Source organism: Erythranthe guttata, chromosome 5 (genome assembly GCF_056151865.1).
Source record: "Erythranthe guttata isolate IM_541 chromosome 5, IM_541, whole genome shotgun sequence".
NCBI lineage: Eukaryota > Viridiplantae > Streptophyta > Magnoliopsida > Lamiales > Phrymaceae > Erythranthe > Erythranthe guttata.
Window position 1 is genome coordinate 6,745,804 of NC_142537.1, and position 27,815 is coordinate 6,773,618.

At 37.6% G+C, this 27,815-nt stretch overlaps 1 protein-coding gene, 1 long non-coding RNA gene and 1 other non-coding gene across 3 annotated transcripts; 1 reads left to right on the plus strand and 2 right to left on the minus strand.

The window, feature by feature from the left end:
• The first annotated feature begins 1,568 nt into the window (after nt 1-1,568).
• Nucleotides 1,569-1,639, plus strand: TRNAG-GCC (transfer RNA glycine (anticodon GCC)). Its single transcript has one exon. It is a non-coding gene; the product is annotated as a tRNA-Gly (tRNA).
• A 1,405-nt stretch (nt 1,640-3,044) lies between these two features.
• Nucleotides 3,045-6,341, minus strand: LOC148770516 (uncharacterized). Its single transcript, XR_016031395.1, has 2 exons — nt 5,641-6,341; nt 3,045-3,230 (listed from the first exon to the last, which is right to left on the minus strand). It is a non-coding gene; the product is annotated as an uncharacterized LOC148770516 (long non-coding RNA).
• Nucleotides 6,342-25,647: 19,306 nt separating this feature from the next.
• On the minus strand, nt 25,648-27,366 carry LOC105959830 (F-box protein At5g03100). Its single transcript, XM_012983990.2, has one exon. The coding sequence runs from the start codon at nt 27,296-27,298 to the stop codon at nt 25,805-25,807; it is 1,494 nt and encodes a 497-aa protein (XP_012839444.2). The 5' UTR covers nt 27,299-27,366; the 3' UTR covers nt 25,648-25,804.
• Nucleotides 27,367-27,815: the final 449 nt, after the last annotated feature.

The window sequence follows — 27,815 nt, forward strand, 5'->3', positions numbered from 1 at the left end:
TGGAAGAGGATAAGACACAGATAAAACCCTAGACTCGACATAAATCTCTCACTTTTTTCTATTTGTGAATTCTGAAATTGGGGTTTTGGTGAGTGGGTAAGCTTCAGTGCTTGATCTGTTCTTTCCTTTGTGGTGTTTTGGGTGAAGCTAGGGTTTGTGTGTTAAGAGAGAAAGAAGATCTGTTCTTCTCGTGGTACTCTGGTGGTGTATAGTGGAAAATGTGAATCTCTGGTGTGAAAATTGGAAGACTGAGTTGATATCCTTAATCTATTTTTATTTCAATTTATTCATATTTATTTCTATCTTTCTGTTGTACTTGTGTATATATTCTCCTTAGCAGTAACCAATACTGCTCAAGAGGAACCTACACTATATTAGGCTTTATGGAGCTTGGCAGTTTGATACCCTACAGGGATTCCGTGGGAGTTGATGGTGGGAATAGCACTGTGGGAGTTGGGAATGATACGTCGCCTTTGCGGGTAGGAAGTCGGGGCCGACAAATGAAAGATGTAAAAGATTGGACGAAAACTGCGAGGACCAAATTGACACTTCTACATAAAATACATCATAAAAAATAGAAAAAAGAGGGCCTAAGACTACTAATAAATAGGCGAATTTGGCATGTCTTTTAACCTATAGGAAATAATTTTGAGGGAGGGCTCTAGCTAAGTTTCCCTTCTTTTATATATCTTACATTGCATTGTAGGTGAATTATTAATTCTTTTTATTGTTGTATGTCTTATTATTACAAATGTTTAATTTTGAAATGGTCCTCGTGCGAGAAGACAGTGGAGAAGGCATTTTTGTTTCCGGTAGCATAGTGAGAGCTGTAATCGGTGTTCTAACAATCAGTCGAGGCGGCCGATTAATCGGTCTCCGAGGTGGAGGCGGTCCCAAACCTTAACGATTTTGGTGTAAATGTTTGAGAAATTGTTTTTTGACATGTGAGGCGATTTTAGGGGGGTCGAGGCGGTCAAAACCTAAGAGACGGATCAAACTTTGGTGCAAAAATCGTTTTCTTTTATCTTTTTTTTCTTTTTTCTTTTTTTCTTTTTCTTATTCAAAATTAAAATTGGGCTGTTAATAAAAATGAGTTTATGCTTTATTTTGTTTATGTTAATTTTTATTATTAAAGAACCTAATGATATATTTTTGCAATGTTCAAGAATAAATTTAAATTCAAAAGTATTGGGTTTCGTTTTGTATTTTATAAGGATTTTTATCGTATTATGATCTTATTATTATCATTTTTTTATTATCTTATTAGGATATATAAATGATGGAGATGTAACCATGTTTAAATATATTTTTATATATGTATTGAGTATTTATAAATAATGTCTATTTATATTTTAGGTTTATTTCCGATTTATCGTCGATTTATCACCGCCGCACTGATTAATCATGAGGCGGTGCCTAAACTGCCTCCGACCTGATTACCATTTTTTACAAAATTGGTTGCAATGGATATAAGACCAATTGTTATTAAAATAAAATAAATAAAATGACTGATTTGAATTTGTAGTATTGGTTGTTTATAAATTTTAATTGTCAAATAACAAAATCAAGCACTAGTGGTCTAGTGGTAGAATCGTATCCTGCCACGGTACAGACCCGGGTTCGATTCCCGGCTGGTGCATTGGCTATGTTGACAATTGCACTTTCGTAACGGTTGGGTCCGTTGCTATTATCTGATAACCAGATGTATACCCCTGCGCTGTTGTTGAGCCTCTTTATGTGTGTGTGTGTTTCTTTTGCCTCATTCGATCATTTTTAAAGAAAAACTTTTCAAATAGTGATTTAACATCACTTCAATATATATGTGGTTATATTAAGGGTGGTTACATACGCATACGATATTTTGGCGAACATGCATTTTTTTACCATTTCATATTTTTATTTCCAAATCCTATAATCCTTTAAAAACCGAATTTGAACATTTATTGCAAAAAAAATTAGATATTCAACAATTTCTGAAATGGATCCAACAAATATAGATCCGGAGGTAATATTTTTGTTTTTTCTCGAATCTTCAAGTACTCGTGTAATATTACGCGAGCACATGGCTATAGATCCGGAGGTAATATTTTCGTTTTTTCTCGTATCTTCAAGTACTCGTGTGATTACGCGAGCACATTTTCTTGTGTTCGTGTGATTTTGCGCGACCACATGCCATGTGCTCGTGCAAAATCACACGAGAAGATGAATATTTTTTTCTTTTTGTTCGTCTTATTTTACGTGAGAACCTTCTTAGTGGTCGTGTAAAATCACGCGAGACCTGAGTCGGTGCTCGTGTAAAATCACGCGAGCACAATTTTTTTATTTTTTATTTATTTATTTTATTTTATTTTTTTAACTTTTTTTATAAATAATATATATTTTGCTTACTTTATTTATTTGAAAACAAGAAGTGTACATAAATGTTGAAGATACGGAAACATCCGAGTTACATAATTTTAGTCAATTTTTCATAATTTCTCCTGCATTCGAGAGTAAAGATGTACTGGTTGAGTGAGCGATGAACATGGCCGTCAGTCATGGTCATGAGATTAGACGCCAGTCTTTCCACGAAGGCAGACAATATCTGACGTGTAAAAGGGCCTATAAAGAACGAGGAAAAAATGCCGGTGTCGTAACAAGCCGGAAGTATGGTTCAATGAAGTGCATGTGTCCTTTTGCGCTATGGGGTAAAGAGGGTCGAGAGGGATTATGGCATCTTACCATAAAATATGGCAATCATAATCATAATCCTCATAAATTATAGCACCCTCAATGATACAATAAGAATTTAGAAAGAGATTTTGAAAGACGGACTTGTTAAAAACTTTTGGATCCAATTTGAACTTTGAGAAAAACCACTTTAAAATTTTAGAACGGTTTCCCTTTACTTCAAATCTAACCCACAATCGGAAAATAAGATTTTTCATAAAGAGTGTACCATAACATGAACGGGATTTTGAAAATAATTTCGATGTGGCGGAATAATCCACATAAAACATTACCGGGGTTTAGAAAACACTCGTAGGACAGCGGAAGGAAAATAAACTTTATTTAAGATACCCCCGTTTAATAGACTGGATTCCCAAATCAGAGTACAAAATAAAATCATACTATGTTGATTAGTTTTTCGATAAAACGTTGCGTATAAAATCTGAGTAAAATAATCTAGGCACCAAAGCTCGTGATTCCTCGAACTCCACTCCACCGGCCTCCTAAATAGCTTGGAGAACCTGGAAAGATAATTTGCATAAAAGCATGAGCCCAAACACTGGCTCAGTAAGGACATTAGTCTTAGTCTGACAAACTCACGCCTCTATCATCGTATCACTCACGACCTATGGGAGTCCTAAAGTCCATGTCTATGTTCTTTTATGTCTAAGGCTTTTACGTCATAATTGTATTATGTTATAGTATTTCATGGACGTTAATCACGACATATAATCACATCGCCAATAATTAAACATATAACTTCACATATGAGCACATAATAAAAAGTCTGGTTTTGCTTTGAAAGCCATTTGAAATTCACTTTGAAAATCATGTGGGGATTCGTTTTCCTTTAGAAATCATTTCTTAGTTCATTTTGGAACTTGTCTTGTACAAAATATCCCTTTCCACGAAATTCCCTTTTTTTAGAACGAAAACCCCTTTTTAAAACTCTTTTTAAAAACATTTTTCTTTCAAAATCTTTCGTATGCAAGTAGGCACATGTTGGGATCCCTAACGTAAGCATCGGCAATAGACGTTTATATGCTGAGCCCGGTCATTCGGTGGGAGCTAACCACCCTGTTGTTCTATAGTAACTGTTGTTGGGATACCGGCCCCCCGTATCCCGTGTCTATTCAACCGTAGCAACGTTACAATTTTGACTCTTCTATAGTAGACCATGCAATACCAATTAATGACTCGATGAATGCACGCAAGTCAAAGATCTTAATAGCAACACGACAAAAATTCCAATTATATCATTCACGTAATTCGAAGGAATTAAATCACATAATCCGGAAGTAATTTCCGAGGATATAGTAAGCACATATAGATTAAACATTAGTAATACAGACACATATACTTTTACACGTATATACACGTAGGCACTTATCCGTATTTATATACTTATACATATACGTATATACTCTAATTTATAACTATGGGTTACAAGTTTCCTCAACCCGAGGGGAGTACGCCTATAACATCATAGGTCCAAACTATCGATATACATATAAATATACTTATACATATACATACTTATACCTCGCAAGAGTAAATCACATAATTCAAATACACATAATGAAATTCAACGCTTCTTATTTAAAGAATCATCGGGAGATCTAATTCATCATAAGTACTAGCACATAGCAAGTTCAAAGAACAACTTATTATTCTAATCATAGATTAGTCTAAGAATATTTCTTAGATGTAGCTCAATACTCATGGAAAACTTCATCTATGTTCAACTATTATGTTAAGTTATGCCTCAAGAGTTTAAACCATGCTCACAAAGGACCTTTTGATTCAAGTAGTTTACTCATAGGAAAATCGGACAGTTTTGACACTTTAACTTCAAAAATACATTTCTCTTAGACCATAACTACAAAAATTCTGAAACTTTAAAACAATACTCCTATATCAATAAAAAAGACTCTTTTAAAACAGTTTTGCAAGAAAAGCAGTAGCCTAAGAGAAATAAGTAAAACAGTACAGTAGTATGGTCACACTTTCAGAAACAGAACCAACCACTTTAAAAATACCCAATAAATCACCCTTTTGTTAAAACACTGTAAAACTTTGCAGAAAACTGGTTTTATAAGTTATAAATATATTCCAAGTGGAATCAAGGAAATCAAACTAGGAAAACATCGATTTTAAAAGCAAATCCTCAGCTGACTCACAAACTGTGCAGGTTTAGTAAATAATTCATATCTTAATCATCTGAAATCCGTTTGATGATTAAAATATATCAAATTAAAGATAACCGAGAGATCTAGTTACCTGAAACTTTCATGATTTTAGGAAAACAGGGCATCTGTGAAACAGATCTGAAACCTGATGAAATTTGGAACACATGTTAATATCTAAGTCTAGTGTATAGGGTTAAAACATGTTATGAAGAAACTCATAGATGTAAGAGATATAATCAATTTAGTGCAGTAACACAAGCAGAATCTCAGAACAGATCCACTAACTTTAAAAATACCAATTAATTCATACCTTTACTTAAACACTACAAAATTTTGTGGAACGTCAGTTTCATAAGTTTATAATCATATTCAAGTGGAATCAACTCAATAAGATTAGTATAAATTAGTATTCAACACATAATTCGTGGATGACTCCGAAACTGTGCAGATTCAGAAAAAGGTTCATAACTCACTAAATAAAAATCCGATTTATGCATAATTTATATCAAAATGAAGATAACCGAATGTTCCAGACTACCATAAAATTTCATAAATTTATCTTAAGAATTACCCGATAAGACATGCAACACAAACAGAGGCTATGAAACTGAAATTCAGTTAGTGTTCATCAAGAACTTTATCTTCTAAAGCTCAAAATTAAAACCTCAAACATAAAATTCATTAAAACACATATAATTTATATTAATTAAGTTATTATTTCAGTAAAGACCAAGGTCCTTACCCAAGAGCAAGAAATCGAAGATGAAGGAGTAACAAAACCAAAGGCTTGGTGGATTTTCGGCGGGTTTGGCTTGGGTGTTCTTGGATGGCTTTGGGGCTGAGTTTGAAGGATGTGAAGGGGCTGTTTCTTGAATATTTTTAGCGGAATTGAAGAGGAGGGAGCTTCTCTTGGAGAGGAATTGAAGAGAGAAGAGGAAGGGGCTTGATGGGAGCTTCTTGAAGTGGAAGAAGAGAATTCTTCTTCGGATGTTTTGATCGATAGATAGGGAGAGGAGAGGGCCTTTTTGGCTGATGTTTGGTGTGAAGAAAATGTGAAGAGGAGGGGTTTATTTATAGGGGAGATGAGGCCTTTATTTGCAATATAAAAGACATTGGGGTTTTATTAGCAATTTGGGAGAACATACCTTGGGGGCTCCTTAGCAATATAGAAGAGAAGAGGGGAGTCCTTTGTAATTAATAAACTTAGGGAGTAATGCACTTTCCCTAACACACAACACACGGCCAATACACACACACTAAAACGTATAATTCATATAAATTCCATAGGATACCAATTAAACTATAACGAAAACTAATTTCACAACATCTCAATCCTAGGTTAATCATCAATTAAAGCACATCATTAAAATCCATGGACTAAAGCACATAATTCATTAAATCACATAATTAGAGTCAACTACTCAATTAATAATAATGTCTACTTCTAAAAATGCTATAATGTATCTAAATCACATAAACACATAGAGAACGTATAAATTGCTACTCAATTCATGAAATGCACGTATATTCGTATTTACTATATGTTCAATATAATCATATATAAATGCTTATGAAAATGCGGGCTGTTACATAAATATCCACAAGGAATACGTTCTTTAAGTTGCTTGACTCAAGAGCAACGAGAAGTTACAAAGTTACTGAAAAACAGTCACGTGAAGCCAAAGGAAATTTTGCATCACTTGATACAGACTAATCCGAATACGTCTGCAGCTTTGAGGATGTGTACAATGAATCTGCTAAAATTAGATGAGATGAAATGAAAGGAAAAACAGTTGTGCAACATTTGTGGCACAAACTTAGTGAAAGTGGATACAACAAATGGCATCGAATAAACTGAGCTGGCGATACAGTGCAAGACGTTATTTTCGCGCACCCCCATTCAATCAACCTTCTGCAATTACTTCCATAGGTTATACTGATGGATTGCACTTACAAGACTAACATGTAATATTTATTTAAATGTGAATTTTAATTTATTGTATTATATTTACGAGTTGATAAAATTATAATTAGCTTCATGTAGCTATGAAATGCCTCTTTTGGAAATTATTGGGATTACTCCAGTGGGAAGGAACTTCACTATTGCTATTGCTTTTATGTCACGTGAAGATGAGAGCACTTATGCATGGACTTTGAGATGTTTGCGAGATATATGATAAGTGTTCGTTTTGCACGATTTTTGCTTATCAAATCTTCGCGTTTTGGTCTTCGTTCGTCCGAGTTTTCGGCTTTATTTGTATATATCATGTTGTTTTTGTTTTATTTTTATTTTAGGTAAAGATAAGCTATTTTTGCCGATTCGAAACGATTTTGGAAACGAAGCCGAAAATCAAACCAAACACGTGCAAAAGTGCATTATCGCGGGTTGTGTCACTGTTTCGTATTTCAAGCATAACTTTTGCATACAACCACGGATTGAGCTGATTCAAATGGCCGTAGAAAGATAACTTCAAGATCTACAACTTTTGTGAAATGCAAAATTGTCCAATTCGGGTTAGAAAAGGGTCAAAACAATGTTTGAAGTTGGCACAGAAGCCCAGATCGCGATCCAACATTTCTGTATCGCGATCTGGGGGGTCTTACAGAAGGTTTTCTTGATCACGACCCAGATCGCGATCCAGCCTTCCTGGATCGCGATCTGGGGGGTCTCACAGTATATTTTTTTATCAAGAACCAGATCGCGATCCACCATTCCCGTATCGCGATCTGGAAAGGCGGTGCGCAGTTTCCAAGGCTGCCAGATCGCAATCCAAGAAGCCCAGATCGCGATATGGGCACAAAATTCGAGACAAGATATTTTTCTTTGATTTCATACTATAAATAGAAGGTCTCTTCTTCATTTTTAAAGATCAAGATATATCTCTCGACCTTCTCTTCGGTTTTCGCCAGTTCTTCGCGGGAAGCTTCGACGAGGGTTTGGACTCGGGTTTTTCATAAGCTTTTTCTTTACGTTTAGTTTATGATTTCTCGTGTTCAACATTTTGATGCTATGTTTGTAATGAACTGAGCATTTTCTTCTAGGGAAATGAAACCTTGTATATATTGATTCTGATTTCCAGATCTGTGATCTATTTGTCGTTCTTTCAGTCTGTTTATGTTTTCATGTATTAAATGCGTTCGATTGTTTGGCCAACAGTTGAATTGATTCTAAATGGGAATGAACTCGAGAGAGGATTCTCGTTTGATTTTAGGAAAACATAGCTCGGGTTGTGGAAACGGAGACGTGATGCACCTCGGGTAGCCCTTAAGGACTTGACCTAAATGCTCTCTTAATATCAGGTTCTGAACGGAGACGTCGGACCTGTGGGTAGACTCTAACTACACTGGAGACGGGGGTTAGGGTATTTTAGTGTCAGGGTTAGCGAACATAGAATTGACATTAGATTCGGATTTGTAGATCTTTATCGATAGTACACTGGTGGATTTTACCCTAGAAGCCATCACACGTCGTAATTCCTCGCTTGTCCTGGCGGACCGTTGTTTTTATTTATTGTTTCATTTTAGTTTTATTTCTCCCATCTTTTTCGTTCGTCTAGATAAAGTTTAGGATATTATAATTACGGTACTTGGTAGATTTAGGAACTTAATTCCCTGTGGATCGATATCTGGAATTCACTATTCTACAAAGCGCGATACTGTACACTTGCGGTTTTTCATACGTAGGTTTTACGCGTATCAAGTTTTTGGCGCCGTTGCCGGGGAATTAGTTTATCTTGAATTTACTAATATCGTTACCAACTATTCTTACTTTACTTTAGACATTTTTGTTCTTTTGATTTTTTTTTTATTTTTTTAGCAGATTTGTATACATTGATGACCTCGATTTTTTATCTCTCTCTTTGCAAGATTCAATCCAGAGCTGAATACATTCAACAAGAGTTTGAGGATATTGAAAGACATCGAGGGCTGAACCCAGAAAATGGAATTGCACAGACAAATGAGCACTTGTGCTATTTACAAGACGAACTCCACTTTCTGGCAAATACTTTCGAAAATTTTCAGAGATGTCACATTCACAAACCACATCCGACCATCCTTTATGAAGACAACGAGGTATTTACAGATTTTCGTATGAACGATGAGGTTGAGCACCTTGAGGGAATTATTCATCCCAGTTCTGTAGATACTTTTGCGTGTGATGAGAGTGGGATGAAGATGATGGAAGAGGAATTTGACGAAGAACATCCTATCCACATTGTAACTCCCGATTCGATTATGCCTGAGGAGATGAGCATCAAATTTGAGGTAGAGCTTACTCCAAAGCTCGAATATCTTGTATTCGAGTTTGAGAGATCGGTAGGCAAGCAACCCATCCTAGTCTTCTACCGACTGATTTCCCAAGCAAACAAAAAGTACCATGGGTTGGGATGGTCATTACAAGATTGCAATCTAGTCCATGATATGATTGCAAAGTATGTATTCAGAATGGCGGATGGATGCACAATCTACAAGGCATTGTATTGGACATAATCCGTCAAAATTTTGTCGAGACGTCGACTTTAAAACAGGCGCTGAATGGGAGACAACCCATTATTTATTTCTCGTCATTTATTTCCTTTGTTTTTGTCATTTTTGCATTTTGTTTTTTTTTTGGTTTAAAACTAACTTTCACCATTTTTCTTGATTTTTGCCGGTATCTCGTTCCCAAGGAAAGAAGAGTAAGAAGTCGGGAAGTCTAGAAAACTCCCGCAATTCGCCCTCGGTGCCAAAATTCACGGCACCCCGTGCAACCAAAGAACACTTTCGCAACCGTAGAACACTGATAAATCTGCGACACGACTGTTCAGGGCGTATTTCTTTCTCATATCTTTTATTTTTCGCATTGAGGGCAATGCATGATTTAAGTTCGGGGGTGAGTTTAGCTTATTTTGATTATGTGTTCACGATTTCCAGTTGTTGGCTAAAAGTTCTATCAATGGTCTTTACGTTTTTATTTTATGTTTTATGTGCAAAAAAAAAAAAAAAAAAAAAAGAGAAAAATAATAATATGTGGTATTGTTGTGATTCACGCTCTGATTTCCCCGCCTTTCTGACTCGAGCTTAACCCGTTGGGTGCACCTCGTCGCCTAAGTCTCTCGAGTTGTCAAGCTTGGGGGTTTCTTGGACTAAAGTTCGATACATGGGTCAGAGAGATAACACAGTGGTATCGAGCCTTGCACGAGTCACGATTATTCCCGTTTCAAACAAATGGAAAAAGAAAAAAGTTGTGATGAAAATCACCAAAAAAATTGTTGTTGTTAGCATTTTTATATTGAATAAATTGACCAACTTATGCCCAACTCGAGTTTTTGAATTTCAGAATCAAAACTTACTTTTCACCCTCATTTCTACTCAAAACCCTCGATGATTGTGTTTATTGTTTAATTACGGATTCTTGATTCTATCTTTCATTTTGGTGTAGAAACAACTAATTGCGTCGGTAAGAAAGTCGAATATCTTAAGCCTTAGGCCATTCTAAGATTTTTAGTTATCTAGCTCATTTTGTCTTCGGAATTATTGAAATGCTTTGACCAATCCGGCAACTTTGTGGGTGTGTTGTCTGAAAATCCTCACGAGACACAACTCGTCCTTTGGGGGTACCCAGGGGTTCAACGGCTTGTTGCATACGCTAAATGCAATCGTGATTCCCTACGTTAGTGGCCTAGTTTAGTTTGTTGTTTTTATTTCATTTTTGTTGTAGTTTCGTTTTGATTTACTTGGGACGAGTAAAGATCTAAGTTTGAGAGTGGGATAAGTGTTCGTTTCGCACGATATTTGCTTATCAAATCTTCGAGTTTTGGTCCTCGTTCGCCGAGTTTTCGGATTTATTTGTATATATTATGTTGTTTTTGTTTTATTTTTATTTTAGGTAAAGATAAGCTATTTTTTGCCGATTCGAAACAATTTTGGAAGCGAAGCCGAAAATCAAACCAAACACGTGCAAAAGTGCATTTTCGCGGCTTGTGTCATTATTTCGTATTTCAAGCATAACTTTTGCATACGACCTCGGATTGAGCTGATTCAAGTGGCCTTAGAACGATAAGTTCAAGATCTACAACTTTTCTGAAATGAAAAATTGTCAAATTCGGGCTAAAAAAGGGTCACAACAATGTTTGAAGTTGGCACAGAAGCCCAGATCGCGATCGAACATTTCTTGGATCGCGATCTGGGGGGTCTTACAGAAGGTTTTCTTGATCAGGACCCAGATCGCCATCCAGCCTTCCTGGATCCCGATCAGCGGGGTCTCACTGTACATTTTTTGATCAAGAACCAGATCGCGATCCACCATTCCCGTATCGCGATCTGGAAAGGCGGTGCGCAGTTTCCAAGGCTGCCAGATCGCGATCCAAGAAGCCCAGATCGCGATCTGGGCACAGAATTCGAGACAAGATATTTTTGTTTGATTTCGTACTATAAATAGAAGGTCTCTTCTTCATTTTTAAAGATCAAGATATATCTCTCTACCTTCTCTTTGGTTTTCGCCACTTCTTCGCGGGAAGCTTTGACGAGGGTTTCGACTCGGGTTTTTCATAAGCTTTTTCTTTACGTTTAGTTTATGATTTCTCGTGTTCTTAATTTTGATGCTATGTTTGTAATGAACTGAGCATTTTCTTCTAGGGAAATGAAACCTTGTATATATTGATTTTGATTTCCAGATCTGTGATCTATTTGTCGTTCTTTCATTTTGTTTATGTTTTCCTATATTAAATGCTTTCGATTGTTTGGCCAACAGTTGAATTTATTCTAAGTGGGAATGAACTCGAGAGACGATTTCTCGTTTGATTTTAGGAAAACATAGCTCGGGTTGTGGAAACGGAGACGTGATGCACCTCGGGTAGCCCTTAAGGACTTGACCTAAATGCTCTCTTAATATCAGGTTCTGAACGGAGACGTCGGACCTGTGGGTAGACTCTAACTACACTGGAGACGGGGGTTAGGGTAATTTAGTGTCTGGGTTAACGAACATAGAATTGACATTAGATTCGGATTTGTAGATCTTTATCGATAGTACACTGGTGGATTTTACCCTAGAAGCCATCACACGTCGTAATTCATCGCTTGTCTTGGTTGACCGTTGTTTTTATTTATTGTTTCCTTTTAGTTTTATTTCTCCCATTTTTTTCGTTCGTCTAGATAAAGTTTAGGATATTATAATTACGGTACTTGGTAGATTTAGGAACTTAATTCCCTGTGGATCGATATCTGGAATTCACTATTCTACAAAACGCGATATTGTACACTTGCGGTTTTTCATACGTAGGTTTTACGCGTATCAATATATTACCGTCGGAAGCAGGACCGAAAGTGATACTGACAGATCGTGAGCTGGGCTGATTGAAAGAATTTCCTAACGTGTTTCCACAGTCGAACCACGTGTTATGTTTATATCACAAAAACAGAAACGTTGAGGCAAATGAGACGAAGTTCTTGGGCAGTTAAAATCACGGTGTGTTGTTATGGAGGACAGTCTGTGAAGCGTTAGTGAATTTAGAGACTGGTGAAGAATATGGATTCAATTATAGCGAGATGGTGAGTTTGTACGGGGAATATCCCAAGCTGATAACATACGTCAATCACACGTGATTGATTTATTTACAAGGAGAGATTTGTAATGTATAGGACTAACAACAACGTCCATTTTGGTAACACGACGACAAACAGGTATACAACATGTTTTTTTTTTTTTTTAAATATTTGTTATTTAAAATTTTACATGTATGTATTAATTGATTGTTTTTTGAAACAGGGTGGAAAGTGCACATCGTGCATTGAAGAATTGGTTGCAATCATCGACTGGAGCTATTGATACTGTGCAAAATCAACTTGGTGCGCAAGTTCACCTTCAAATTAATGAATTAAAGGTAAAAAACGAGAGAAGCATAACAGTCATAATGTATGGTACTTCATATCCCTGTTTTGGTGCTTTGATATGCAACGTATCACATAATGCATCGGACTTTTTGGATGAGGAGTTGGAGAAATTGCAACAAAATCCCGACAGATGTAACTGCTACCTAAGTAGAACACACAGTCTTCCATGTGCGTGTCAAATTGCAGTTAAAATTGTGGAAGGAGGTACTTATTACCCCCAATAGATACATCCATTTCGGATAACATTGACCGTTGAGCCGATGACAATTCCATACCAAGATGAGGAACCGTTTGATCGCGCAATTGCAATTAAGAAAGATCTTTTTGACGAGTTCGAGAAATTATCGAAGATGGATTACATGTTCCAAAAAAATGCAGCAAACTATTTACGGGACATAAATAATCCTGCCTCAACACATTTGGAAGAGCCGTCATTTGTGAAGGCCAAGGGACGACCCAAGAATAACGCGATGAAGCGTGATTTTTCCGGATATGAGCACATCATGAATCGTAAAACGGAAGTTAAAGCATCTTCGGGGTCAAGGGGATGCAAAATCCCGACTAAAGAACCGACTGAAGGAACGCCAGTATTGAAGCTCAAAGGTCGTGGTCGCGAACGTACTAAATCTACGGAAGAATCGGTTGTAACTGCCGGAGAACGGGTCAATTTCTTTTCCTTTCTTCCTTTGTTTCTCGCACAATCTATAGCCTCATATGTTAATGTGAGGGCCGATAGTAATTGTGGGTACCGATGCATTGCCGAAATTATTTATGGAAGTCAAGAAAGATGGCCACAAGTAAGAACAGACTTGGTTTCAGAGTTTATGGAGCGTCATCATTTATATGCTGATATGTTTAGTGGAGATGAAGAGGGTCGTAATGCAGTCGCTGATCATATTCTGACATGCAGTCATGAAAGCGGCCCTGCACCTCGGACTAAATGGATGTCAACAGATATGGGACTGGCAATTGCTACGAGATGCGCAATGGTGCTAATATTCACTGGGTTCGGTAGTTTTACTTATCTACCTCTAGTTGGGAATCCCGCGTTATCAAATATTATTCCTATGTCGTTACATAACTATCATTTCATGATTCTTCAAGTACCGATTTACTGCCCTCTACCTCGTCTCCATCCTCAGTGGAGGTATTACGCAGCTCCCAATTTACTCGCCTTACAAGATTTTTACGCTGATCAACTAGCTTTGTGGACGATGTTAAGTACTAGGCATAGGTAGATTTGATTTATTTTTTATCTTTTTGTATGTTGAACTTTGTTATTGTACTTGGATATTGCACTTATATATAGTATTTGGATGTTGAACTTATCTATGGTATTTGGATGTTGAACTTTGTTATTGTATTTAAATGTTGAACTTTGTTATTTCGATTGTTTTTTTATATTTTTTAACATTAAAAAAAGAAAAAAATAATAATATATATATGTCTACTCGCGTGATTTCACAAGAGCAAAACATCCCTGTCTGCGTGAAATCACGCGAGAAACTTAATTAAAAAAAAAAAAAAAAACTTACTCGCGTGATTTCACGCGAACAGAGGAATTTTGGTCGCGTGATTTCACGCGAGCAAAACATCCCTGTTCGCGTGAAATCACGCAAGTAAGTTTTTTTTTTAAATTAATCATAAATTAAATCGCATTAAAAAAATAAAATAAAATTTGTACTCGCGTAGTTTTACGCGAACAGAGAGCTTTTGCTCGCGTAGAATTACACGAGTACATGGTCTCTGTTCGCATAAAGCTACGCGAGTAACATTTTTATTTTTATTTTCAACATATTTAAAATACAAAATAGAAAATAGAGTAATTTTTTGACACAAAAAAAATAGAAAATTGAGTAATCGTCCAACACAATCAAAATAGAAAATCGAGTAATCGTTCAAAACAATAAAAATAGAAAAAAAAGTAATTGTTCCACACAATCAAAATAAAAAAACGAGTAACACTCATCCTAGTACAGAACCAATGAAAATGGAAAACAATAGTCAAAATGAAAAACAACTGTCATAACTATCCTACTGTCTAACCCTCGATCCCCTACCCCTAGTTCTCGGTCCCCCACAACCCCTCCCCCTCCCGGGTATAAGATAGAGATACTGAGCATGGGGCATTATCAAATCAAGTAATTATGGCTGGATTGACATAAATTGTTCTGCCGCATCAAGCCCATTCTGTCCGTACACTATCGGAAATAGGAGACGAACTATCTCGTTCGCAAATGCCTGATCTGGTGGGTGGGCAACAACAGGCTGAACTGAAGCGGACGCTCTTGTGGGGTTGCACAAATACAGGTGCCTACGTTTCACATACCACTTCATATAGCTCGGATGAACTTTTTTAGGAGGCCACACTTCCTCATAGTTCGATAAGTTAATGAAGTTGGCGTTTTTATTCTCCCACATGCCACCGGGTGCGTGAAATGTGACCTTGTAGCCCTTAGCATACATACCGCGGTGGTGGGGCTCAACAGATTCGATAATGTGAAACGGGATCGTCTGGACTCTACCATATTGCCGTATAACACGGTCTGGCATGTACGGCTCCACTATCTCCATGAACTGTAAAGTGCAGTAATACATACTACGAGGTTAACTTGTGCCCCGTATGGTGTCCAATGAACCTATACAAGTTTGGCACAAGTTAGAAAAAAACATATTACGAACGCATGCTCTATCTTAATTACAAACTAACTTACATCTCTTTCTGACATTTCGTCGAGCATCTTCCAATAATACTGCAATTTCTGCCTACAACTACCGCCAGAGGCCCACTTTCTGCACCGAGGCTCAAACTCTATATATGTCGGGAAACCTCTAGTCGAAAGCAAGGGAAATACTCAAATATCCAACACTGCAAAAAAAAAAAAGACAAAAAAAAAAACAAACCACAGCTCGTATTAAAAACACCAAAAATTATACAAAAAATAAATAAATAAACAAAAAGTTAGAAAAATAGTAATATAATTACCAGAAGGAGAATCGGGCACCCACAAAGTTCGTTCATCCCAGCGCGAGTAGCAATACCCAATTGTCGGTACATGTTTGCTAAGCAAGCCACAACCCACGAATACTGGCCGACTCCGTCGATATCATTCGTATAATGTATCCACCACGGCTTCATCATCGAAGATGTTTTGTCTACAAACAAAACTGACCCTATTAGAAACATCAGATATCCTTGCATCTTCTTCTTGTATGTGGCAGATGGCTTGCTCAAGAGCTCTTGCACCTTCGTCCAATTAATTCCCTTATATCGAAACATGTCAGTCGTAGTCATCACCCCGAGCCCCAACAGAGATGCAAGACTTTTGGAACACTCTAATGCTTGGGAAACTTCTGCCACTAACGGTCCGTCCACTCGCAACCCCATGATGAAAGCAACGTCGTGGAGCGTGATCGTCATCTCTCCCCACGGCATGTGGAAGCTGTTTGTCTCCGGTTGCCACCTCTCAACGAACGCTAACATTAATTGTTGATTCATATTGGGCAGCCAACAGTGTCGTAAGTGGTAAAGCCCGGTTGCCTCCAACTTTCTAATCATCATGTCATCCTGCGGACCGAGGTAGGTTTACAGTGCTCTATTTCTCGACTCGTCCCGTCCAGTAGCACGACGTTCCTAATTAATTCCATTTATTAGATAGCGAAAACACAAATTATAAAAATATATAAAACACGTATTAAAAACAAACTTACATGTCCATCCCAAATATAGATCGCTATATGCGACTTGAGCCAACGCATAAACTCCAAATGTTCCGGCCCTCCCTCGAACGGACCCTCCAAATACGGCGGACCATCCAAAATTGTAAAATTGATGCCACGACCATCTTTACGTGTCGGCTCCCCTCCATGATGATCATCATTGCCATCGTCATCATCGGCGTCATCAGTAGCCACCATCTCCTCGTCATCATCGGACGCGTACTGCAACTGAGTACGAACATGACCGACTTGAAGATCATTAGAAGGCCCGACTCCGACTGTAGTAGATTCTTCCCTCGCTCTCTTTGCTTCTTCTCTTGCTGTCGCTTTCCTTCTACGATTGGATGCAAGAACTCCCCGATCTCCAATACGATCCGGATCATCCGGATTTTTCGACTTCCGACCCAAAGCTTTCATTAAACTCTTACCTTTTCCCGCAACTTGACTCATTACACTTTTCCATCTACCTCCGGCCATCTACAATTTAACCAAAAAACTGAATTAATATTTAATTTAAAAAAAAAAAAATTAAAAATTAAAAACTAAAAAAAAAATTAAAGTTGCTCGTGTGAAAACACGCGAGTAGACCAATTTTACTCGCGTACAGGCACGCGAGTAAAATATATCTGCTCGCGTGTTTTCACCAATCCGTGCAGTTGGGGAAAGGCGACGGCGGCGCGTGTGGATCACGCGTTGTCTCCGAGCGGCGCGTGGGAGCGCGTGCGTCGTCGGATCGGGGCTGCTCCACGATTCTTCGAATCGTCGATCTCCCTCCTCTCGGATTTCACCTCGTATACTTCTATCTACTAAATACGTGGCACTAGACACGCAAAAGTTAGAATAGACGGAAGAACAGAAAAGGGGAAAAGAACTACCAAAAGAAATCAGCGCAAGGGGGCTGATTTCAGCGACGAAACCGGCGGTGGTCGCGGTGGCCGTAGGTGAGATCGGCCGAGTGAGAGAGAGTTCGAGCGGCTGTGGTTTTTGAGATGTATTGTATTTTTTGTGCAAGACCTATAAATCATGTATTTATAGTGTCTTGTATAAAAGCCCGAACTATATACTACTTACTAGTAATACACCCCAGTACGTGTATATGTTTATATTATTTTTTTCTCTTTCCATCATTTTTAAAGAATTTCAAATAGTAGTTTATCATCACTTCACTATATACTAGTAATACATTCATGCGGCCATTCGATGCTCGGTGAATATTATGAAGATTTTTGTCATATTGTGACACATAATTGAATACATGGGAATACATAGGGCTGGCAATCGGGCCGTGTGAATCGAGCCTGGGTCGGCTCAAGCTCATATACCATCGGGCCTCATTATTATAGGCTCAGGCTCAAATATCTTCGGACTCATGCCTATAGACTCAAACTCGGCTCACATATTTTTTCGGGCTTCGGGTTTATATCGGACTTATATCCGGCTTATATCGGACAATAAACAAATTACTATTTTACAAATTTACATTCGGACATGTTAAAGAAAAACAAAAAATAACTTCACAGTCTAAGTGAAAAATCTAGAATATTCATTGAAAATCAAAATAAGATTAAAAAAAAAAATCATAGTCTGTTCATTAAAACAAATAAAGCTTAATGTTGCAAATATTTAATCCTTAATAAATTATACTAAAAAATGCATCCGAGTCCAAAATGAAAAAAAATCATAAAATAAAATAACTAGAAGCTATTCTAAATGTTCTCTAACTATTTTCGAAAATCTTGAGATTTGAAATAAAAAAAGAAAACAAATTTATATATATATATATATATATATATATATATATATATATATATATATATATATATATATATATATATATATATATATATATATATATATATATATATATATATATATATATATATATATATATATACATATATTAATTTAGTCGGACTTTATTCGGGTTGAGCCATGGTAAGCTCAAACTCGGCTTATAGTTTATTCGGGTTTAATGAAACGGCTCAAACTCGGCCCCGCTCACAATTAATGGGGCTCGCCTCAAATAAAATCGGGCCGAGCTATCGGGCTTCGGGTAGGCCCGACTCAATTGCCAGTCCTAGGAATACATAATCTATATCTATATCTATCTATATTACTCATAATAGTGTGAATATTATGTAAGGTTAATTTCTTCCATTTTTTTTTTTTTTTTGCAGAAAACGATGAGCATATATTAGGCATAACACGCCAAGTTGGGAGGTACAGATGAACCCTCCAGACAAGCTAAGTCTGAATCCCTAGCAAGGAAGTGAGCAAGTTGATTACACTGCCGTTTAACAAAAGAAAACGAGCAACTATTAAAAGTTTTGGCAATAATTTTAATTTCCTCTATAAAAGCACCATAGGACGTGAGAGAATGATCTTCGTCTTGAAGGGCTCCGATAATATTCAAGCAATCCCCTTCCATAATAACGGTTGGCCAACCTCGACAGGATGCTTTAAGGATCGCTTTAAGGGCGGCGTGAGCTTCCCCTTCGACTGGACGAATAATACCCGGTATCCTTTCTACGCTCCACCATATCGTCTGCCCCAATGAATTCCTAGCCACCATAGCCGTCAAATATAAATTGCTGCCCGGCGGAATTGCCACGTCATAATTAACCTTAACGACCCCATGAGGAGGAGGCTGCCAGGCTATGGGATTAGACCGTTCCTTCAAGGGAAGGGTAGGAGATCGCGCCTCGTTAAACATGACCAAATAGCTTTTGCACCAAGGCACTAACTCATCAACTCTGAATCCGGATTCTCCATGGATGATATTATTCCGCATATCCCATAGCTTCCAGCACACCACCACCGCAAGTAAAAAATTGTCATTGCTCAAACTCATTTTGAGAAATTGTAGCCATGTCCAGAAGGATGGAAACTCTCCATTAAGCTTCAAGTAAAAAGGGGAACCAAGCCATAGCTGCATTATACTTCGGCAGCCAAGGACCACATGCATGATCGTTTCCGGTTGATCATTACATAAAATGCAAAATGGAGAGTTTGAGATGTGACGTCGGAACAACTCTGCATAAGTAGGAAGAATGTCTGAGATCGATCGCCATACAAAGTGCTTGATCTTGGGAGGGATTTTCAAGTTCCAAACCATTCTCCACATCTTTTTGCGCTCATCACAACTCGAAGACGGACCAGTAGAGGTAAGGCTAGCTTGAATGGCATGATAACATGATTTTACAGTAAACTTACATGTGTTGGAGAGCTGCCATATGATTCGGTCTTTCACGTTGCAACTGCCGATGGGGACCGCCAAAATACGGGCTTGGTCAATAGGCCAGAAGGTGTCTTTAATAAGATTCATATTCCATGTGCGTGTCCCCGTCTTGATCAAGTCGGAAACCGTATTAGGAAAAGAGGTGTGAATCGGCCGTTTCGTAAAGATCTGTGCATTCCCATTATCCATTAACCAATGATCGCCCCAAATAGACGTTGTAGTACCATCTCCAATCCTCATACGACTCCATGTTCTAACAAATGGGCGAGCAGCAACCAAGCTTCTCCAAGTAGCTGAAGGCCGAGGACCGAGTTCTGCCGTCCAGATGTCGCCGGTTGGGAAATAGCGGGCCCTAAGAATTCGTGCTAACAAAAGATCCGGATTTGTGAGGATTCGCCATACTTGTTTTGCAAGCATTGCGATATTAAAGCTTCTAAGATCACGGAATCCCATCCCACCATCCTCCTTTGATTTACAAAGTTTATGCCAACTCAGCCATGCCAATGATTTCGATCTTTGACCACCCCACCAGAATTTACGTATGGCCGACTCAATCTGTATAATCAATCCCGTCGGGATGGAGAAGCAACTCATGATATAAGACGGGATTTCCTGAAGAACCGATTTTATTAGAACCTCCTTTCCGGCCTTTGATAGTAATTTCTCTCCCCAACCATCAATGCGAGCCCAAACTCTCTCCCGCAGAAATCGAAAGATATCTTTCCGAGTTTTACCTATAGACGTTGGCATTCCAAGATACTTGTCGTGCCTCTCAACTACTTGAAAACCGAGAATCGCATGGATCGATTCCTTAATGTCTGCAGTCGTCATCGGGCAGAACACAAGTGTCGACTTCTCCACATTAATCACCTGTCCCGAAGCAGCAGCATAATCTCTTAAAATACGCCGAAGAGTAATAGCATTTGTGTCGGTTGCTTGACAAAACACCAACGTATCGTCTGCAAAACAAAGAGATGCCACCATCGGAGCCGTTGGAGCTATTCGGATCCCCTCAAGTTCCCCACTTGTCACAGCATGATGAACCATTGCCACAAGTGCCTCCGTGCAGCATATGAATAAATACGGTGAAAGGGGGTCTCCCTGTCGAAGTCCTCGGGAAGGAGAAACCGACCCGAACTGCGTACCATTAAAAAGGAACGAATAAGAAACAGAAGATACACAAATCATAATCAACTCAATAAAATCTCTCGGAAAACCAAGGCGAGCAAGAATTTTTCGAAGAAAAGACCATTCAATTCGATCATAAGCTTTACTAATGTCTAATTTAGTAGCCATATAGTTTGTTCGCTTCCTAGAATTAGAGTTGATAAAATGATTTATTTCATAGGCCACAAGAACGTTATCAGTTATTAGACGTTTCGGCACAAAAGCGGATTGGGTGGGCGAGATAATATCTTGAAGCAAGGGTTTCATCCGATTAGCTATAGTTTTAGATCCAAATTTATATAAGACATTACATAAGCTAATCGGACGATATTCGGTGATTTTCTCGGGATTTTTCACTTTAGGGATAAGGACAATAAAGGTGTAATTAAGTTTACTCGGAAGTTTATGATTATTCAGAAAATCTAAAACACAATTAATAACCGATCCACCAAGAATATCACAATATTTGGTATAAAATAAAACCGGAAAACCGTCGGGCCCGGGGGATTTAGATGGGGACATTTGAGATATAGCACGGGTTACCTCATCCGCTGTGAAACGGAGGGAAATAAATTGCCTGGCTGCGTTTGACACCCTCGACCCGACATGCTCCAACACTTTCTCAATCACACTCTCCTCCGGATAATTAGTCTGAAAAATAGAGGCAAAATAACTACTAATCACTTCCATTTTTTGTGTTTCCTAATTTGCCTTTCCCATAGGTTATATTTTCAGGATAATATAGTAATATTTCTCAAAGTAAAAATTAATTAATTATAATGTTGATAATTTTTTTAGGGGAGTAACAGAACGTTTTTCAATTTTTTATGTTTATAACTGATGAATAATTTATTTATTATGCTAATTATTCCATTAAAGAAAGTTGAAACGGTTCAATTGTAACTCTTGGGGTCCATTTGGATGGAGGGATTTGGGGAGGGATTTGATTTGGGGAATGGATTTGAAATGACTCCAATTTTGGAGTCATTTGAAATCCATCATTATTGCTCCAAAATCAACTAAAAAGGAGGGGTGGGGATTTGAAATCCATCTCCAAATCCTTCAATCCAAACAAGTCCGAGGGATTTGTTATTATGGATTTGAAATCCCTCCCCCAAATCCCTCCATCCAAATGCACCCTTAGAGTTTTTTAATCCCTCGTACGTATTGCCCTGGTTAACTGCACGGCTGCACCCATTAGTGACCATATATCCACTCACTTTGCAGCCATCTTAATAAGAAAATAATTGGCCATGAAATTCGTTACATGGACACATAATATGTCATTCTCACCGGATTAGACGTTAAAAGATGATCACAGTTTAGATTCAAGTAGCAACATCATCAGCAACTATTGAAACTCCAATCTGCAGGCCCGTGTATATGACGTTTGTACGTAAGCTCGTGAAACATTAGGCATCTCTTTTGGGTTTTTTGCAAGAACCACCCTTGTGTAATCTCTAATTGCTGAAAAACCCCTCGTGTTAAAAAAATTAGCAAGGACCCCCCTATGAAAGTTAGTCAAAGCCAATAAGGCCCCTAACATCTTATCGTGTTCTGCACGCGCACATTGTGCGGCTGGGCTGCATATTTTGACCTAAAAAGATATAAATACCCTTTAAATAAAAAGTGGAAAATTACATATTGGCCCCAAAATTTTCATAACCCCAAATTGAAACTTTAAGAATTTTCAATTCAGCCCTTGACAATTTCTAAAACGCCCTCTCTCCAAATCATCTCATCCCCAATCAAACTCTCCACAATTTTCACGCAAAACACACACACACAATGCTTCCTGATGGTGCCCCCTTTGCAAATATATTTTTTTTTCCTGCAAAATGTTTGGAAGGTACCTCACCAAAACAACCCACTCCCAAATCTGCCTTTCCTCTGTTCCATCTCTCTCGAGAAACTCCGACCACTTCAACCGGCGACATATTCCACAGTTCCGTCGACGAAGAAGGGGCACGAGCATGTTGAGTATGGGGCGGCGGCGGCGGGTGGGTATGGTGACGGGGGCAGCGTATGGGGGCAGAGTATGGGGCGGGGGCAGCGGCGGATGGAGGTAATGGCGGTTGGGTATGGTGGTGACGGCTAACACCGGCAGAGTATGGGGCGGCGGCGGGTGGAGGTAATGGAGGTTGGGTATGGTGGTGGAAGATTGAAGGAAGAAGGGGAACAACAAAAATGGCTTATCTGCTGATTGTTGAAGAAGAATGATTTTGAATTGTGGAAGATTGTGCGAAGAAGAATTGTTGAAGATTCCAATTATTTCCTGAGCTCTGCTCTGCTCTATATTTCTTTTTTTTTTTTTTTCACGAATTTTCAATTGGATTTTCGGTATATTGCAAGGTTAATTTTGTCATTTCATTTAAGTCAACAACTAAATCTGATAAAAAGGGCTGTGTGCTATACAAAACCAAACATAAGGGGGTATTTGCTAATTATTTTATCATGAGGGCTTTTATGCCAATTAGAAATAACACAGGGGGGTCTGTGCTATTAGCTCCATCTCTTTTGTTTATTATATTTATTTGATTTATCCGGGCTTTTTTTCTAATTAATGGAATGCTTACCGAAGGAGGAGGACTTGAGTGAATATGTCAAAGAGGGGTTACTTGATTTCTTGCTAGGCAATTGTTGGGAAGCCACAACCTGTACATTTTATTGTATGTCTATAAGTCGTGTTAGAAAATTTTCAATTAATGATTATAAAATTTAATTTGTAATTAACTTTTGAATTATTGATTGTTCTAATTATATTTTTAAGTTTAATTAAAATGGGTTTAAATGTAATTTTACTTGTAACATAGGGTTCATACTTTTTTTTATAGGGTACGTACTAATCATACGTGGCAATTTTTTATTGACAACCTCATACGTGGCAATTTTTCATTGGTTGGTTACGGTCCGACAAGTACAACCCTCTCGGACCCTAGACAACCCCATTAAAGTATGCTCCAATTTTGAAAAGTCTCCGGCAGCAAAAAAAAAAAAAAATTGAAAAAAAAAATCAAAATTGAATTTTTGTGGTCAAAATTGAATTTTTGTGGACAAAATTCATTAAATTGGGGTTATAATTAAAAATTGGGTATAAAAGGTTGAGGGTAATATTGGCATATACATGAATATTTCCTTTATTTATAATAAATATTAAAGGAATGAGCTTATTGGTGAAAGAAAATATAGCCTCTAAACCTAGAATAATAAAGATGGTTGGGGACTTATGCACAAAAACCCCTATAATTATTTTAAAATAAAAAAATGAGCTAATTGCATATAACCCCCTGTGTAATCTGGAATGGCTAAAAAACCCCTCATGTTAAAAATATTAGCATAGACCCCCCTATATTATTTTTGACAAAGCACACGGCCCCTTATTTCGAAATTAGCAGTTGACCTGTAGGTAATGACTAAATTAACCCTCATATTATACTAATTTATGTTTCAATTATAAATAAATAAAAATGCAAAATGAATATAATTAGAAAAAATAAAAAAAAAAAACATAATGAAAAAGAAGAAAACCCACGGCCATCATCTCCTCCCCCAACCCAAAATTCTTCCATCCGCATCACCACCACCTCACCACCATGGCCGCACCACCTGCCTTCCTACCCCAAAAAAAATATTATGCTTTATGTTTGATGGGTTTTTCCAGATTTCTTTTGAATCAAGATTTTTGGTCGCGTCCCTATTCTTCTCATCTCTTCGTCGGCGGTGGGTTTGGAGGCGGCATCATCCCGGTCGGATGAATCATCCATGGCGGATCGGACCCTCTCTCTCTCTCTCTCTCTCTCTCTCTCTCTCTCTCTCTCTCTCTCTCTCTCTCTCTCTCTCTCTCTCTCTCTCTCTCTCTCTCTCTCTCTCTCTCTCTCTCTCTCTCTCTCTCTCATACACACAAGGTTCCATCGTGAAGTGCAACTTTTGTTGGTTTTTCTTCTTTTGCAAACGGGTTGTTTATGAAGATGAATTGCTTGATACTGTTTGCTTCTTTTTATTTTTTCATGGCAAGGAACATATCTGAGAAGAAGGAGACGGAGAAAGAAGATGAGGTTTTGAGAAATTATGAAAATTGCAATTTGGTCCTATGCAATTTGGAGAGAGGGCTTTTCTGAAATTATTAGGGATTGAATTGAAAATTCTGAAAACTTTATTATGAAAAATAGTGGATAAATCTATTAATTTCAAAAAATTGATTTCAAGGGTATTTAGTAGGTCTTTCTAGTTCCAAAATCAGACGGCCAGTCGCACGAGATGCGAGTGTATAACACATCAAGCTCGTAGGGTCTTTTTTGGCTTTGACTATTTTTCACAGGGGATTTTTTGCTAATATTTTTAACACGAGGGGTTTTTCAGCTATTCAAGATTACACAGGGGTGGTTTTTGCAAAAAACTCATAAAAAAATTATCTCGTTTTGGGTTAGAATTTATTTTGAAATAAAAATGATCTAAACAAAGCCTTAGTTTTTAATAACAATTCCTTTTTATTTTCATTTTGCTTGTATTTTTCTCTATTATTTTCCCTTAAGAACCAAACAAAACTAAAGAAAATGATTTTCCACAAAATTATTTTCATCAAAATTATTTTCGTCACTATTTTTCTTAGGAACCAAATACAATTGGGATTTTAAAAGCCTTTGATTTCCTTTTCTTTGCTTTTTCATTTTCCTTATTTCAAAATCCATGAACCAATCATAGCCTAAGAGACGACATAAAATTTTAATGACATAAAATTTTAAGGCACGTTGATTTCGATTCTACAGCATTTCACCTTTAATGTATAGTCTGATAACAGTCATCAAACGACAAGTCCTTTAGAAAAAAAAAACATAGGTTTAAAATAATCGAAATTTAACCTACAAAATCTTAAAATTAAAACTAAACAAAAAAAACTAGGATCAAAGACTCACAAAGTTTGTCTCCATTTCAATGCAAAACGAGTACGAACATGTACCCCATGTCGTCGATGATAGCGTCGCCATTGTGACAGAGTTTTCGGACGCCATTCTTTTTTATTCTTGTCATGAATCTCCAATCTCACTTCCTCCAAATCTCGATGCATTAAAATATCCCACAGACACTCGATGTCATCCATCTCCCATCCGTATCCACAAAAGAAAGAGTCATCGATTAATCTCGGACGACAAACACAAAACAAAGCATTCATAAGAGATGAAATCGAAGATAAATCAAAATTCAAACTCAAACTATCCACCAGTACCGGTTTAATATTATTGTCTTGTACCGCAATGTTTTTTCGAATGGGAGAACACTGATCAATGTTGAGAGAAATTTCGGATTGGCTTAACGACTTGAGCAGTTCGTTTAGATTGACGAACCACAAAGAAGAAAAAACATCGGTAGAATGCAGGTGTATATTTGAACGCCACTCACTGGAAGAAGTAGTTGTTGTTGCAAAAGAGATGGACGGGATAAAGTCTCCAAAATAATCAAAATTATTTATCTTCGGGGCGTCAATAAACACCTTGATTTCTTCGAAGCCACAACAATAATAAATATATAAAATCTCGAGGCTTGGGAACTTGCACGTCGACAAGTGGTCCAACGGCGAATCGACATCCGTCAGGGATAAACGGGTGAGATTACGAAAGTCCGCCCCCATGAGGAACGGCATATATCGGCCACGAAAATCAATTACTTCAAGAGAAGGGGTATGGATTTTGATTCTACAATCATCCACAAAGGGGACATTATCATTCACAAAAGTGAACTTCTTTAGGTTTTGTAGACTCGTCGCATCAATTGTTGTTAACGTTCGACAGTTTCTGACATCCAAAGTTTCAATCAAAGGACAAGACAATATTATCTTCTCGAAAATATCATCCTTAATCGAGACTCGTTGAAGATCAAGTGATTTTAGATTCTTCAAGAGTAGTATCCCTCGAATAGTGTTTTGGTCCACTATGAATCGTTCCAAGTACAAATCTTTGAGTGATTCGGCTTCAAAGACTACAGACGGCAGATGATTATTATAACACGGATATTCTTCCATACTAATCCGAAGATGAAGCTCTTTCAAACCCATATTTGTGACTAATCGGATCCATTTCTCAAGAGCCGGCATCGATTCTTCGTCGTCGTCACTGCCTATAGATACACGAAGGCTGAATTCCTCTACGCACAGCCTTTGATCCAAGTATCGCTGTAAAGTGCTGTCCACGGTGGTTATAAAGTCTTGTTTGTTTCCTTTGAAGGCGTGGATCGAAAAATCGAGATTAGGGCGAGTGCACCAAACACTGCGCCATGATTTCGACAGTACGGAGGTTCGAACAACTTCTGTTTGGGAGAGGAAATAAAGTATTCTCTGCAGAATGTGTTCTGGCAATATGGATATCCTGCACGTGGAATTGTAATCGCCTTCTCCTTTTGGCCTTTTCATGTTGTACGCTGCTCCAACTATTTTTTCAGCCTCTGGTTAACGAACCCTAATTAATTTGTCATAGAGAACCCTAGGGTTTACATGAATATAAGACGAAGACCCATATGGCTATATATGAAGTGGAATCTAGGGTTTACAATTTGGGTTCAACTCTAAAATAGATAGAATTACGTACCTATTGGATTCTTTCTTTTCGTGCAGATCTCTCATTGAAATAGAATCGTAATTTATTTGTTTTTCTTTTCTTTTTTGTTTTTTTTCAGAAACCATCATAATATATATACATATATATATATATATATATATATATATTGGTGAGCTGGTAAACAGCTTAGTCAAAGTTGAAGAGGTCCCAGGTTCGATTTCTGCACCTCACAAATAATTATTTTTCTCTCAAAATGGTCCAAACCATTGAAATAGTTAATATTTTTCACCTCTTTTCTCTTTAAATATTTCTTAAATGTTCCTAAAATTTGCAAATCATAAATTTTGGGTCCACTATTTTTTTAAAGTGATT